This window comes from Notechis scutatus, chromosome 4 (assembly GCF_049901735.1).
Source record: "Notechis scutatus isolate UNSWTSFEM ecotype Mainland chromosome 4, rNotScu1.2, whole genome shotgun sequence".
Classification (NCBI taxonomy): Eukaryota; Metazoa; Chordata; class Lepidosauria; order Squamata; family Elapidae; genus Notechis; species Notechis scutatus.
The window spans coordinates 135473458-135490344 of record NC_142012.1 but is presented as its reverse complement, the minus strand read 5'-3'; the positions used below and the strand labels follow the sequence as shown (position 1 = coordinate 135490344).

The 16887-nt window shown below is 33.2% G+C and overlaps 1 protein-coding gene across 4 annotated transcripts in view; it reads left to right on the top strand.

The window, feature by feature from the left end:
• Positions 1-16887, top strand: part of EPHA4 (EPH receptor A4) — a 169806-nt gene that overhangs the window by 60813 nt on the left and 92106 nt on the right. For all 4 annotated transcript variants that reach the window (XM_087965018.1, XM_087965017.1, XM_087965019.1 and 1 more), the window contains exon 4: positions 5832-5987. In XM_087965018.1, coding sequence (XP_087821144.1) covers positions 5832-5987 — 156 coding nt within the window. The remainder of the gene's footprint in view (positions 1-5831; positions 5988-16887) is intronic.

Below are 16887 nucleotides of genomic sequence, written 5' to 3'. Positions count from 1 at the left end.
TAGCTGGGAAATTATCAGGGAATGTTGAAAATAGAGCACAGCAGGAGCCAGTGGCACAGAAGCAGCCACAACTTTTTCCTTCAGGAGTCATGGGTCCTGGATTCTGGACACCTTTATAAGATAGCCCATGTGGGGTCCCTTGTTTCCCTGTGATGCATCATTTTGTCCAGTTAAAGGTCATGACAAGAGTTTTAGTAGTACATAGATTAAGTTAACATATTTTCTCAAATTATGTACATGCTACCTGTGAACTAGGAAATAAAAGACATGTAATATTCAAGATGAGATGAATGGTAGTGAAACAAAATCCTGTAATTTTGTTTCAGGTAGAGATGAATGGCTTTTCAGTTAAAAGAGCTTGGCCTGAAATGGCTTGTCAAAAAAGAAAAAAAAACCCTGATGAGTTTTTGGATTCAAAATTGCTGTATATTTGATGAGGAATATCATGGTGCAGGGAAACAAATAATTGAGTTGTATAATTAACACCCAGTAAATTTGTTGAGAGACAAAAAAAAGAAAAAACCTTGAAGTAAGAAGAAGCTGTCTGCTTGGGAGTGGCAGATGTGAATTTGTTATAATTTGAGTTAAATTTATGTTTTAAATATGTGAAGGCCCCTGGATTGGGGCTGAAAGGCGAAAATGGAAGCAGTATGCTCCGTTTCATAATTGGATAGCCCAGGTTGCCCTTGATAGAATGACCTTACCAGAGAAAAAAAAGTTATAATTTGAGAATCTGTCAAAAAAAAGAGGAAAAAATAGGTACTATAGATATTGTAAAAAAAAGATCAAACTAAAATTCAGCAACACAATGCCAAATAAATTTTGGCCGTTAATATGATAATAATAATGCTGTTGTCTTTTTTGTCTTCAGACAATTGAGAGCAAATAGGTTAGTTGATACTTTTAATTTTTTTTTTCATTTGCAAATTCTATATTATTTTTGACAGTTATTCATATTGGGCATGGCATTTTCAAAACAAAGATATAGACTTTTAAACCTTTCGGAAACAATGTCCTTTTCATGTCATTTTTATGAAACAGCTCACTCAAAATATGTACAATTACAGTACCTCTGTATATTTTCATGTAAGTACATTTTCCTTTATAATATATCGATTCCAATCATGCCATAGTGAAAGGCATATTTTAAATGCTGGCATATTTTAAATGCTGGCATATTTTGAGATCTGTTTTTAAAAAGACATATTTTAATGCTAGCCTTCTCCAGCTATAGCTACAATTCTGTAACATTTGTTTTTTAATTACTTTGCTTTAATTGTGTACTGTTGTTTTTATGACTGTTTAATCCCTCTGTGATGATATACTCCAATGTCTATTGTTCAAATGCCATGGCTTACTTTCTTAGAGTTACTGGGAAAATATATTCTTATATGCTTTTCATATTCTACATTGGCTCAAGAGATCCATATTGTCACACAGAATCAATTTGTGTATAACTATATTTGAACTGAAGCCATTATGTGGATGTGTGACTTCCCTGAGAGGCAACAGAATTCCAACAACTGGCCTACAGTGTAGCCTAGAGTAAAGTGCATTAATTGTTTTATTGGAAAAAAGATATCTGTGTAGTAAAATTATATGCTGGAAGAGATCAGGGAGTCTGCACAGGTGTTAGGGTTTTGTTTTTCTCTGATTCAGTACTTCCATTATAAAATACTGAAGACAATTATATTTCCACAATAACCTTGTCATGTCAGTGTGTGATCTGAATAAAAAAAAGGTTCCCCTTGGCCCAGTTCACTCTCTGTTTCTTTCAAACAGAAAGAACTAATTAAGGCAAAGCTAAGGGAATTGAATTCAAAGTTTGCATTGCTCATGTGACCTAATCTTTTTACAATGGCATCTTTTGCAATCCTTATAAGAATACATCTTTCTGTGAGCCATGTAAGGATGCCATTCACACACTGTCTTCTCCAGAAAATCCTCCCAAGAAAAAGAAAAGAATGAAGAATTGTCTTTAATGTTCAATAAAGATTTCAAGAAATTGGGATCTATGCAGCTTTACTTTTTTATCACTTTGTTATTATGCAAAAATACTGTATAATAACTTAAGTTTGTTTCATTTAAAAGGCCTTAGCTGTTTTTCTATGTCAGAAAAAGAGGAGGAGGGATCTTTCAAAGAATAAGATTAAATTGTGGCATCAAAGTCTGTTAAGATGTAAAGAAACGTTGAATTAATGTAGTGGATTAGCAAATAGAGTGAGATGCCAAGAACTGGGATTCATGAATAAAGAAAATGAAGATATTGTGCATTTGGTTTTGTGATTTTTCACAGCTGAAATAAAACTGCTGCATGAAAGATAGAGAAAGACAGAGAGAGGAAGAGAGAGAGTGTTTCAGAGTTTTCTTGGATTCTAAAAAATTAATGAACTGGGATTAATATACAGGAAAAAGCAAATGCTTTCCAAGGAATAGATATGTGGGCCAGAAAAGAATAATGCTGGACCCAGCCCTTTCAAAACACTTGGACTGAAATACAGCAGGCAAAGCTCCAAAGTGACTTAAGGGACTTGTCACAGATGAGTTTGAATGTGTTTCTGCTTAAATTAGTCTATAGTGTGCATGAAAAACCTACATTTGGTAAAATGTACATTCTGTTAAAAATGGCTTTGTTCCATTTTTCTTTTTTGGATTAACATGATTTGCATGTATCATAGTATAAGAGAAGCAGGAAAAATACATTTCAGTTCGTAAGTGAAAATGGATACATTCCTTGCACTATTTTTCTTCAGATCTTTTCAAGCATATTAAGTGCAAGCAAGATGTTTTGAGGAAAGAGCAAGAAGCTAATAAATGGAGCTCAGATTGCTAGTGTTTCCATCCTTGTATTATTATTTTTTTCCAGATTTCTTCGTTGGTTTCTGTCATTTTGTTTAATTTGAGAATCAAACTGCCTTTATGGAAATGTCATGCTGCAGACTTCAAAACCACAATGTTAAATGTAGAAAATACATTTTTGTTCTGAATATATGACTACTAGAATTTTAATATATACTGTCACTTCAGTTACATATTTCTGTACAAAAAAGCAATAACAACTGTACTATTTAAAACTTTGGAAAATTCAGTTTAGTAAAAATATATAATATTATAATGTGCTCAAAATATATAGAAACTACACTTTTCTGGGGGGAAAAAGTACAGCAATAAATTTTGTTTTCCAAGAGAATCATTAGGCACATAAAAATACTGTAATCATTGGATGTGGTCAGGAGGATTTGTTTTGAATTTGACTTCTATGATGGATACCATTTTCTATTTAATCTCACAATTTTTCCTTTTCACATCTACATCTTATGTTTTCTAGACTACGTCTTATGTTTTTTATAGGTTATGTCCACAATATGAGCCATTTTGACTCTGTATATAACTTTCTATTGCCTTATATGTGCATTTTTCAGATACATTTAGTCGCCCACTATTGGAAACAATTCATTTTCAACAGGAGACATTTTATGTTTTTCTGGATAATTAAATAAGAAATGGGATGCTGACAATATTAGCTTCTGCATGTGTTAACAGTTAGCCAAGATCCACCAAAAGCATTACTTAACAATAATTTTATTAAGTTTTTAAAATAAAAAATTAATCCACCAAAAGCATTACTTAACAATAATTTTAAGTTTTTAAAAATAAAAAATTAATAGTAAACTAATAGCAAGAGAAAGAATAGAAGTCAGAATATAAAGAGAAATGGCACATAGAAGTGCAATAAAATATAAAACAGAAACAAAAATGCACACAAATAATAACTTTCAACTTCTTTACACCAGATATAAATAAAACTTGAATTCAATTCTTCCTCTACAATTGCAATGTAAAATCCATTTTGAATAATCTATAAATATTTTAATACCCAAATCCATATATGATTATTTCATTTTTTCCTATTTTATGCAAAAAGTTCAAAAAAGACTTCAAGTTGATATTAAATTCTGCCAATGACTTTTGACTAATCAGAACAGTTAATTTTGCCATCTCTGCTAGCTTCATCAGAAATGACAAGCACTCTTCCATTGTAGGTATTGTCAAATCCTTCCATTGTTGGGCATGTATAAATCTTGTTGCCAATATCACATATAAGAACAAAATACTGTGCAATTTTTCCATACTTTTTCTATTAAATGTCTCTAGTTTGAATTGTACATTAACCTTCCATTTTTTGAGTTAATATATTTCAGTTAATGTATTTCAGTCCAGTAATTTTTAGCTTTTAGATAAAAAAATCCCTTCTTGGTATATAAAATAAAACACTCTATGACCATTGGAAAGAGCCAAAATTCACCTGCAACTTGAACCCTATTAATTATGTAATAATTAAAGTAAGAAGAAATCTTAAGTCTCTAGAATTGTCTGTTTTATAAGTTACTTTAGCCCAATGAAAATCAAATTAAACAAAGATAATATATTAATTTTTATGAATGTTGCACCAAACTTTCTAAAGTTAGACTCCTTAGAGAGATTCCATAAATGGCTTTGTTAATAAAGTTGAAATGATTTGCTTCTTTAGAAATGTTGCAAGGGAGTACTGAGAAAATTCTGGAATCAAATCCCTAGAGAGAAATTTAAAGTTTCCCTTGGTAGTGAAATTTACTTTATGTAAAACAATCAAGAGAAGATATGACAAGATGAAAAACTGATAGGAAGAAAACTGAATTGTTTTATTGATTGTTACAGAAGCACAATTGATTAAAGACAAGTTAAGTTAGGAGATGCAACATAGATGCATTAGGACATTGGTGTGACTCCAGATATCTCCCTTGAGGTCTGACATTTATTTGGCTGCCTATCCCATATAATGACTAGGTGGCTGATAATCTGATTTTTTTTTAAAAAAAAGACTGGAAATAATGAGAAATAGGCCTGTTTCAGAACAAAGCTTTATGTTGATTTTCAGGAATATCTTTGAGCTCACTAAGATTCCATGAGTCGTGGTGGTGCAACGGTTAGAATGCAGTACTACTTCTGCTGATTGCAGCAGTTCAATTCTCACCGGCTCAAGGTTGACTCAGCCTTCTATCCTTCCGGGGTGGAAAAGAGGTCCCAGATTGTTGGGAGCAATGTGCTGACTCTGTAAACTGCTTAGAGAGGGCTATAAAGCACTGTGAAATAGTATATACTGTAAGTCTAAATGCTGTTTCTATCTTGGGAGGCTACTTACTTTACATTAAAAGTGTGTGAGTTACTGGCTTACTCATTGTTTTGTGCATGACAACTCTTCCATGGCAGCCATTTCCTAGTCATGCCTATCACACTAGTAAAAATTCAAGAGATTGAAAAAGGTCATTGATACCTGGACAAGATGGTAAAGTTAGAAACTTTACTAAAGTGAGCTATAAATATTAGCAAACATCCACTCTTCTTTTGATCTTTGCCATTTATAAAAAACCTCACAGATAGCTTTCTCTGTTTTCAATGGCTTTTAGTGTTTGAATACTTTTCTATCTTTAATTTCTGCTTAATTAATTGCTTCAAATACATATTTGTAGCCCACTGTTCAAAACATTTTCTTAATGTAGATTCATTCTATCCAAGAATGAAATGAGTTTTTTCCCCTCAACCAGATTTCTACACATATGATTATAGGTGTAATTGTAAGCCTGCTTGTTAAAAAGCCTTTCATTGGATTTAAAATTGTACTCCCAGTTGAGCAGCTTGCAATCAAGAACATGATAACTAGTTCATTACTTGGCTGGTTGAGTGGTAATTATTCATTTCTTTTTGAAAATATCCATGGATCCTCATATGAATAAACAAAAGAACCATTTATTATCTAACTAATCTTTCTTTTCCCCTTTTCTCTCTCTAAGCATGCAAAATTGGATACCACAAAGCCTTCTCAACAGATGTTGCCTGTGCCAAGTGCCCACCTCACAGTTTCGCCATCTGGGAAGGTTCTACTTCTTGCACCTGTGATCCAGGCTTTTTCCGAGCAGAAAATGATGCTGCCTCCATGCCCTGTACTCGTAAGTCAGATGCCTTCATTTATTAAATTACCTCTCTTTCTTTTTCTGCTGTTTCAATAATTTATACACGGAACACTCCCCAGAGATGGACATCTTCCTATGAACGATGTCCTGTTGGTGACAGGAATATTCAGTAACAATTCCCTTTTAAACAAATCAACACAGCATGTCAGCACCAGGTTCTCTCTCCTGGCACACATCAGAAAATGAAATTTGCAATTAAGTTACAATATGTAGGTCAACAGTGAGAACAGGAACTCCAGCATTTCCCTTCACTTTTTTTTATGACTCTGGTACCTTTACTGTATAAGTGCCTCAAGGCTGCATAATGAGGAGCAATTGTAGTCTTGCAGATCTTACTTGAAACAGAAAATGGCGAAGGTGGGGGGGAGTTACTTGAAAAAACAATCGTGTAAAAGTTGATTTGTGGTAGCTCTAAATTGGTTTTTGTCTGGCTGCTTAATCTGTCTAATGGGTAAAGTTAACACACTGTTTTAACATAAGAGCGGATTCACTCAGTTACTTCTACACAGTAAAGTTGCTGCCTGTAGGGCAGGGGTACCTGAACAAGACCTATATGAATTATATCCCAAAGACTATACTCCCAAAACAGGTGAAACTAGAAGTAAGAGACTGAACCAATAGAATAAATTAGTGTAGCAAATAGACTAATTATTCTTATATAAGTTAATTTCTTGACATAGTAAGAATTAAAATTTGGTGGCAATCTTTTAATGTGCCATAAGCCTAAAATAATTTAGGGATATCAGGAAATGCAGCTCATTATTGTTAACCTCTTTCTAGAATAAAAAGATAATTATTATTTGCTATGAGTCTAAAAGTCTGAAGAAAGTTAATGAAGAATAAATGTTTTTAATAAGGAAATAAAATCTTTGAGAATAGTTCTGGTAAATGTCAGGAATAATATTATGCAGTTTACAAAGTATCCTTTTGATTCTAGTGGCTAGATTGTAGTTTTCATTTGATTTCCATTTCAAAATCATTAAGAACTGTACCATTAGTTTTTAAGGGTTATGATTTTAAGGTGTTTTAAGGGCTAAAAAAAGATGTTTCTTACTCACTGATGGTGTCCACAGAAAAAGATAAGGGAGAAGATAATGTCAAGTGTATGGCAATCATATTATGCAAATGATGCAAATTACATAGTTGTATGAGACAGATGATGCAAGTATGCAGTGGCAGAAGTTTTATGATGCTGTGATTAGATTGAGTCATCCCATTGGTGACAATATTGTAAGCTGCATATAATACCATCGTTGTTTTCTTCTGCTCAGGTGCTTCAGAAAATTGACACATTTGATTGGTGGTATAGATAAAAAGACCTTATCTACTAACTCTAGGTCACAGGTAGTTACTAATGAAAGCTTTTTCAATTAGGAAGACCCTAATCCATATCGAGTTTTATACATCATAAGTTGCACCTTGCATGTGGCAGAGAAGGATGCAAGAGTATCTGCCTTGTTTTGAGCCACTTCAAAAATGCTAAATGAACACATAAATAAGCTTTGTTTATCAAGAGCTGTAAAATCATAAATATTTCCCAGAACAGTTCTTTTTTATTGAAAAGGTTAATAAGTGCTCCTGTATATAAAGTTTCTTTTCTCTCTAGATCAATGGCAAAGAAATTAGCTCTCTAGAAATGGCTGAACCATAGTTCTTTGGTACTCCTATCATGTGTTAGATAACTCTCTGAAAATTCTTCACTAATATCTGGAGTAACAGAAGTTCTCACTCCTAAAGTATACCTTCTCCTTCTTTCTTTTTTTCACAGCCATAAAAGGTCTGTTCACACCAAGTTCAGTATCTTGCTAGAATGAATTAAACCTGATACACATACGCATGTCTGCCTGCCTGATTGCCTTCCTGCCTTTAAAATCTCAGGGAGTAGAGCAAACTTTGAGGATACATGCTGAGTTGCAAGATAAAAGATTACATCTTAATTTGTCAAGAATGTTAGTAGCAAGCAAGAGCAGAGAAGTGGAACTTGGATCATGCTCATTTCACAAGGGCGATGATTTCATTGTCCTTGGACTACTCGATTTATGAGCAACAGCACTGATGCTGCAGTTCTGTATAACAAAATTCAGCTCATGTGTTTGTATGGGAAAATTCAGCTGCTTCTTTCATAAAACAGTCAATTTAATTAGTCGGATACTTCTCAAAATGGAAATTGGATGAGGTACTTCTTAGTACTGAGATCAGTACAAAGGTCAAAGCAAGATTGATGTTTAATTAAACTATATTAGCTGTATTAATCCATATTCTTGGATTCTATTTAACTCTGAATATCCTGACTATTTTCTAAGCAGAGCTTAAGGGACAAATTCAAACAAGTTTATGTTGCTCAATTCAGTCCTGAGCAGCTGGGCTTCCTTTTTTGTTTTTTAAGTGCTTTTACCCTTCCATGCCTTACACTGATGTACTTTTAACTCCATATACTTTCACGTTCCTTATTGCTGCAGAGGATAGAGGATGTAAATTTGTAAATGTAAAAGTTACAGGTCAAACAACAATAGCTCCAAAATGTGATTTTTATACTGTGACTAACCCCGTCTCCAGCATTAGGATAATTACAATACTCCTTGGGAAGTAAGTGAGGCCCTCCAGAAGAGAAGAAACTGATTCAGCTTATACACTGTGTAGTTTACTGCCTTATATACAGAAATACATGCTTATTTGCTGGAGCAATCAACACTTTGTTGAATGCTAAAAAAGAGTTGGAAATAGTCAAGAAAGTTAAACACATGCTTTAAGGCACAGAATAAAGGTAGAATACAAGGAAAAGAAAAGTAAAATCTAATTTGTATCAACATCAATTATATTTTTCCCATGTCATTCTATCTTTTCAATACATACTTCGTTCCATCACATCTATTTATTGATTCATACATTGTCTTTTCATCTTTAAACTTCTTACCTCTCTTTCAGAATCACATAAATTCTAACCAACAAATATTTCTCAGTTTTCTTCTTCCTCTTCGATTCACTTATTTATTTTTCCTTCATACATTTGGTTTCCGTGTTTCTGCTCTTAATAGGACCATTCTCAAATCAATATACTTTTTTTTTCATTTTTGTATCCAAACTACTGTACATTCATTCAGGGCTTATATACATTATTTTTCATTCTGTCTCTTTTTGTTTTACTATCTGCTTCTTAAGTGCCCCATTCTCACTGCATTCAACTTTCTTGTGACATACTGAACTCACTACCATATAACAAACTGGGTAGAAACATGTTTTTACAGAGGACCATTTTCACTTGTTCAATATTCATTCATCATAAGAGATCACATGCTACTAACTACCTTTATCCTCCCCATTACACATCTTAAAATTTCTCCACTCTACCATTTTCCTGTATATGTATCCTTTGCAATCTTCTCTATTTTCCCTGCCAAACTCAACTATTTTGATCTTTGGTACATTAATTTTCCCATGCATGCTTGTTGTGTTGTGCATTCTGTTTTCACTGCAAGCCATTCCATTTCCAGCCAGTTTGTATTATCTGTATACAAACCAACTACCCAACCAAGATATCTTTAAATTCACCACAAAGAGTCCTTATGTATTTATTTGTAAACTCAGTAAGCAATGAATGGACAACACCCATTATGTCTTATTCACTGCTCAATGCTGAACCTTTCACTAAGCATTTGTCTATTCTTATGAATTCTTTATTTTGATTTATGTATTCCTCTCATTACATTCAGCAATCAACCTTAAATCCCGTAATTGCTCAAATTACCCCACAATTCATGCCTTATCACATCCTTTCCTAAATGATCAAACATACAATGAACTTTTTCACCTTTATATATCCCTAAGTAATCTGCTATAGAGCAAAAACTATTCAGCACACCTCCCTGCTCAGTATAAATACACACTTATTTTCCAACCTCTGCTTATTGCCACTTCTCATACACATTAATCAGAATTTTGCCAAACACCTTTCTACCTCCTGTAGTTTGTGCATTCAGTTTTACCCTTTTTCTCTATTTAGAGAAAGTAACAGCATTTTTTTTTTTCAATTTTTATCAAGCTTTTGTTCTTTATACTAACATTCATAGGGCTCATTTTGCCTTTTAGTTTTGACCAAAATCAATTTTTAAAATTATTATTGTTATTTTTTACTTCACGCTGCTGAAAGCTTCTTATTTAACTTTCTTAATTCACTTTTGAACAACTTTGTTTCCATTAAAATCCAATTTTTTAAAATGTTTCCCCACTGTGTTTATCACTTATAACTTAACTGTTAAGTTTATAAAGAACTTTTATATACAGTCTCTCATTTCATCTTTTGTAGCAATTTTTTTCTAATATACATTTTTCTCTTATGCATAGCCTCTTTCACTTCATTATTGTATTTTTCTACTTTGTTAGAGTAACTTCCACATTCCCTTTCCTTAGTTCATTTTTTTATCATTACAGAAATTCAGACAAACCACTAAAGGTTTTAAAAAACATTTCTTTTTCTTTATACCACCATTTTATGATTGCTTGGAATTTTTCAGTTTGCAAGTATTAGCTTTAATTTAATAAAACTGATAACAGTGATCATGTTTAAAAATTGCCTTGCTGTCTGTGAAGTTACAGCTGCTTTTAAATGAATTTTCAAAACTAATTTTAAAAAATATTTTCTTCCTTTCATTTCTGTTTCAATTTCAGTTTTATAAAATCAACATTGTAGCCTTATTGTATACTTTCAAGGTCCTAAATAAAGGATCAATTATTTGAATTTTTCACATTATGGTTGATAGCGTCATTGACTGCTACTGTCATTAAAATTTTTTTTAGCAGTAATAGTTAACAAAGATGATTGAGCTAATCTGTAAGACTTATTGAGAGTTATTTGGTTAAAACAATGTTGGACATATAATGATTTAAGAATACAAAATCATTACTTGATGCTACTTAATTTGGTTAATTGATCAGATTTTTAAAAATTAATCAAATGTATATTTATTTTTATATTCTGATAGACTGTGATTTGTTTATATAGATGGCACATAGGAATGTGCTTGGCAAACATTTTAGCAGTTGTGTTTGCAATGACATTGGCACTTTCTTAAATGTAACATGTTGATAATGTTTAATTAGAATCTTTCTGTCTTCTATCCTGATTCTTATCTTAATTTATAAAAAAAAGGACAACAGAATGGAATTGGAATTCTGTCTTCCAAACCAATGTACCCTATTGCTACACAGTTTGTTGCTATATCTTTCTTTGGAAGCTTTCTGTTTGCTGAAAATCACTATATAGCTTTGCATTCTCATGTCTGTTTCAGTTTCAGGATAACCAATTTTTCAGATTTTCAGCTTCTACCTGAAAAACTTTATAATGACTTGCAGTTTTTTAAATCAAAACTAACTGGCTATTCTAAAGCTGAGGTTTTAGATCAATTTTGATTCCTCATGGTTGTTATTAGAAGGTTTAAATCTTAAATCTTAATAAAAGAGGGGTTCTGGAAAATGTAGCTCTAACCAATTTGGAGAATAACTATGTTGGTGAAAGCTGGTTTTACTGTAGAAATAATTGATTCCTCTTCAAGGTTTCTTCAGGATTCTTCTTTCACAGTGAACTATATAAATATGACCAAATGATATTTTCTGTTTCTACACTTGTTTTTCAAATATTTAAATTTGTACCTTCTTTAAGCTTTACTTCAGTTTTAGATAATACAATATTTAAACTGTTATTTACTATTTATTTTCCTAACTCCTTTTCTTTCAATTTAAACAACAAAACCTGCTCCAAATTGCAAATGTGCTCCCTTGCTGTCTATGTGTCGTCCTTTTAAAATCTGATTTCCAATCCAAAGATTGGATTAAAATTCCTAGCTATCAGGAAACATTAGTGTTCTTTTGTTTAGTTCCCTGACCACATAATTATCAATTTACAGTGCTGAGAATAGCCAAATTCTAAAAAGCATGTCATTTAAACATGCCAGGAGCTAGTCTGTATTTAATTGTCTTGCCACAATAAAAAGGAGATGCTTCCAAACCCACTGAAATGTGGTTAGATGTTGGAAGAATTTGAGGGGATGGAATTTGAAGAAAGGATAAATTGAAGCTTAAGTGAATAATGGCCTAGTTGTATAAGAGACCTTATTAAAAATGCAGTTGAAGATAGATATATTTTGCAAGATGTTAAAAAAATCTGAAAGCTATATCCCAATGTTTTGATAAATAAACTACAGGTTTAAATTGATTTTCTACAAGTCAGCCATGGTATGCTATCTCATCTCTCCTCCAACCCTCCCTCCCTCCTCCCCTCCATTCCTCCCCCCTCCTCTTCTCAATAGACAAGACAAAACATTTAAACTGGAAGAGCATCAAGAAAAGAAAAGAGCAGGATGTGGATAGGCAAAGCAATAACAGCTTCAGTTGCTGCCCATGTATTGGATTTTAGGGAAAATATTTATTTTGGAGATAGGTTGTAAGTTTTGTCCAAAGCAAATTATTTCTTTTAGCCAGACCCTTTTGAATGGAAATAGTACTTGCAGTGTCTAGCAGATTTTGGTTGATCCCCAAACAACTAAGCAGGTTTAGTCCAGATTAGTACTTGGATAGAAGACTCAAAAAAATAAATAAATTCCAGGACTACAATGGGCAAAGGAAGCCATTGAAAAACACTCTGGGAGAAGGCAATATCAGATCATTTCTAGGAAGACAACAGGGTCATATCCAAGTAATTTCTTAACCTGCATAATGATTTACAATATCAAGTAAATACAACATATAGCAGTTTTGAGTAAAAAGCCATTCAAGTGAAACACACCAAAAAGAATATCCTGGCACCAATCAATCACGTCCTGGCTTCTTCCAGAAAAAAAGACTGAACAAACTACATGAGCAGCTAAATATTTGTTCCTGAAATCTACAGCATACAAATGTAGTTTTTTCCCCTTGACTTCCAATATCTGACTTGTTTGGGAACAATCAGCCAGAGAGACCAATTCATATTATTAACAGTCTAAGATGAAACTCCTAACATCCTAACATCCTTCATCATTGGTCATGTGGATTAAACTTTCAATATTACTGGGAAGGTTACATATAGTTTATACCTTATTAAATAACCCTGGAAATAGTATCCATGTTTTCATAACTATGTTTTTACTTATACCTATTATCTTGTAAGCAATTGACAAACCAAATAAAATAAAAATAAATAAATATCCAGGATATTTCTTCATACAAGACAGAACTTTTCAGAACCATTGGGTGTGTGATAATAAAATTCCATGAGGAATAACTGTCCACTAAACAATGCATTCAAGCATATCTAAATCCAGGAATAATCAACCCAAGTATAAATTCCTAACCATGAAGCACTAACATTATTGTAAACAATATCAGGCAAGTGACCAGTTGTTATAATTAGTATCATCAATACATCATACAATATAACAAGAGAAGCAGGTGCCCCTGAAAAGTATGTATGTATGTATTTTGTGTGTATACACACAAGTGTATATGTGTATGTATATTTGTGTGTGTGTATATACACACACACACATGCATACTTAGAAGCTAGGCAACTCACACAAAATGTATTCTTTTCATATTTCAGGATTCACACTGGTGATACTTTGACTATTAGTGATTAGTATTATCATTTTTAATATGTGTTTCTATCTAAATGGAATACAAGACCTGCTCCACTGTCACTCCAAATATTCTGTGATAAGGTGGGCTGAAAAAGAGGGACTTTTCCAAAGTGACTCAGTAAATTCCATGGTTGAGAGTCACTGGAACTCAAACTCTCTCTCTCTGTCTCTCTCTCTGTCTCTCTCTCTGTCTCTGTCTCTCTCTCTGTCTCTCTCTGTCTCTCTCTCTATCTCTCTCTCACATACACCACACCACACACACACACACACACACACACACACACACACACACACACACACAATCTCTTACACACTCCCACTGCCACAACCATTACATTGTACTGACTCTAAAGGACTATGAACAGAGGTGGTATTCAGCAGGTTCTGATCAGTTCTGGAGAACCGGTAGCAGAAATTTTGAGTAGTTTGGAGAACCAGCAAATACTACCTCTGACTGGCCCCACCCCATCTATTCTCTGCCTCCCGAGTCCCAGATGATTGGCTGGGTCTTCTTTTGTTGCCATACACAGGAGAACGGAGCTGGAAAGCAGGTTAGTGGGGTGGGGAGGGAATGGGGATTTTACAGTATCCTTCCCCTGCCATGTCCACCAAGCCATGCCCACCAAGCCATGCCATGCCCACCAAGCCATGCCCACAGAACTGGTAGTATTTTTTTTTGAATCCTACCACTGACTATGAATGTGAACTTTTGTTTAAAAGTAATATCAGTACAAAATGAATAAAAATAAAGACCTCCCACACAGTATAATATTTAGGTAGGGTTGGTTTCTGTCAAAACAAGAGATACAAAATTAAATGCAAGAGTGACTAAAAATTATATCACTCTGCATAATGGGATGGTGGCTAGACTTCATTTAAATACTTGATTTTAAAAAAAGCTGCTTATTTCACTTAACTTGTTTAACCATGAGAAATGGAAAAAGCACACAAACAGCAGAGGGTCTTTCACATTTATCTTAGTTTTTCTTACCAGTTGGTTAAACCAGGTGATAAACCCAATTCTTGTGTGCTGACAGCTATAATAATCAAGAACCTTCTTTGTTCATTATGCTGTCTTTTACTCCAGCAGTCTCATTTAGCCTTGCATTTAGTAATCACTCAGTGTGACGGCCCCCTAATGAAGAAATAAAACATAGAATCTAAGACCCATTCTTCTAGCAAAAACATACACTCTGCTCCATTGGCTTGTAAAATCAGGTTTCCGTTCACTATTAAGCTAGGTTAAAAAAAGTAATATTGGGTAATTTGGAGAAAAACACCTGGAATGGGTAGAAAATTACTCTGCCTTCAGTTTTACAGAGGGAAGGAAGACATTTGTATCATTAATTATTTATTTTAGTGTTGCTATTCCCATGTTTTTACTGTTGTACCATATGTAATAGTTGCCTTAACCATGGAAATAGCTACTATGCTTCTATATCTTAATTTTCCAAATCAGAAGAGGTGCACTTTAATTAATTCTGTTTTGTTTGAATTTCATAGTAGCAGGAAAGAAACTAGATTTTTTTTTAGTACTGCCCTTTTTATACAATTCGCTAAGATAAATTTAAAAATTGCAAGTTTAATTTTATGAATTTGCTAGTAAACACAATGTGCAACAATAAAAATCACTAGCATTGCCATGATCCAGACTATAGCTTAAGCATCTGTTTCTTTTTTAAAAAAGTTTTGAATCTTATAATCACTGAATATTCTTTTTAAATCAGTTGCACAGTTTTTATGTTTATGGGTTGACTAAGTGAAAGATAGAAATTGGATATCCAAAGTGAATGCCAGAGCTGCTAGTTTGGCAACATATGGCGGGCGGTTTAAGACTGATTAAATTTACAAGCTCCTGCTGGTGAAGAGTGCACATGAGAGCCTCATAGATCATAAAAATGAAGCACTGCAAACTCTCAACGGAGATCAGTGATGAAAGAGGAGGCAGCTAAGGGAGTGCTTGTGGTGAAGTTTGCATAGTTATGGAGGAGGTGTCCTCAGTGTGCAGAATGACCGTGTGCCATCAGTTTTTCCTGGACATATTCCTCTCCATTTACCTCAGGATCCACTAAAGAAATGAGACTCACCGACCCTTATTCTGTGGGTTGGTTAGTTATCAGGATTAGCTTGGTAATGTCCCCTTCTTGCAATTCTAATCACATGCCCTCTTCTAGGCATCGATTGTGGGATGATACACACTGGCTTCAGAATTTTTGCTGAATGAATCCATCCTTATTGAAAACACTATGTTGTAGGCATTTTGGATATACTAAACAGCCTCTATTTGAGCCTTGCATTCTGATTTATATACTTACAGTATTGTAGCATATACTCACATTACTTGTACACTAAGTTAGGAACATGGCTTGAACAGCTCATAAGACGCCAATACATAAGTGATAGGGACAAAATATCTCCAAGTTTACATATATTAATTCTTTAGACAGATAGCTGAAATGTATATGTTGAGAGATAAAACTGGAATGCCTGTTAGTTATTATTCTAGTCTAATTAACTATTCAGAGTTGTCAGAATAGATGCTGACTGCCAGCAGCACAGAGAAATAAGTTTGAGGGCAAAGTATAATAAATTGATAAAATATGACATTGAAGAACAATATGTATGCAATTTTACATATTTTGCTTTATTCCAAAGGATTTGCCTTCAGTTGTTTTTGAAATTACTCATTTCTAGAAAATGTAGTATTTCTGTAAATGAGAATGATACCATTTAAATCAATTTTAAAATGATATTTTCATTTATCTTGATGACTTATTTTGTTAATTCATTTTTTATGAAAAAATTTTATGGTAATTTGTAAATCAAAGAATAACATCAATAATAATAAAATAAAGATTAGGTGAAAATAAAATGGAAATGTTAAAATAAACTCAGAACCATGTAAAACAATACCATGGAATTAAACAATCCAGAGTATACCAGTAATTTTTTTTTAAAATCACTCAAATATTATTTGTTTCCATTTATGTGTCATATCTATCTATCTTTGAGTTATGTTAGCATATAGGAGAGATACTTATTTGATCGAACATATTAAACTCAATGAGGTCAAAGTAATTAATATTGTCTACCTATCTTGAAAGCCTAATGTAAATCTGTCTCTTTGTAAATGATAGTGAATAATGTGGTCTCTTGGGCTATCCAAACAAAGAGCAATGGATTGACATTATAAAATAATCTCCCTGTAAAATCCTTTGAAAAAGGGAATTTAGGTTAAAGATCCCACATTTTAAAAAGCTGTAGAA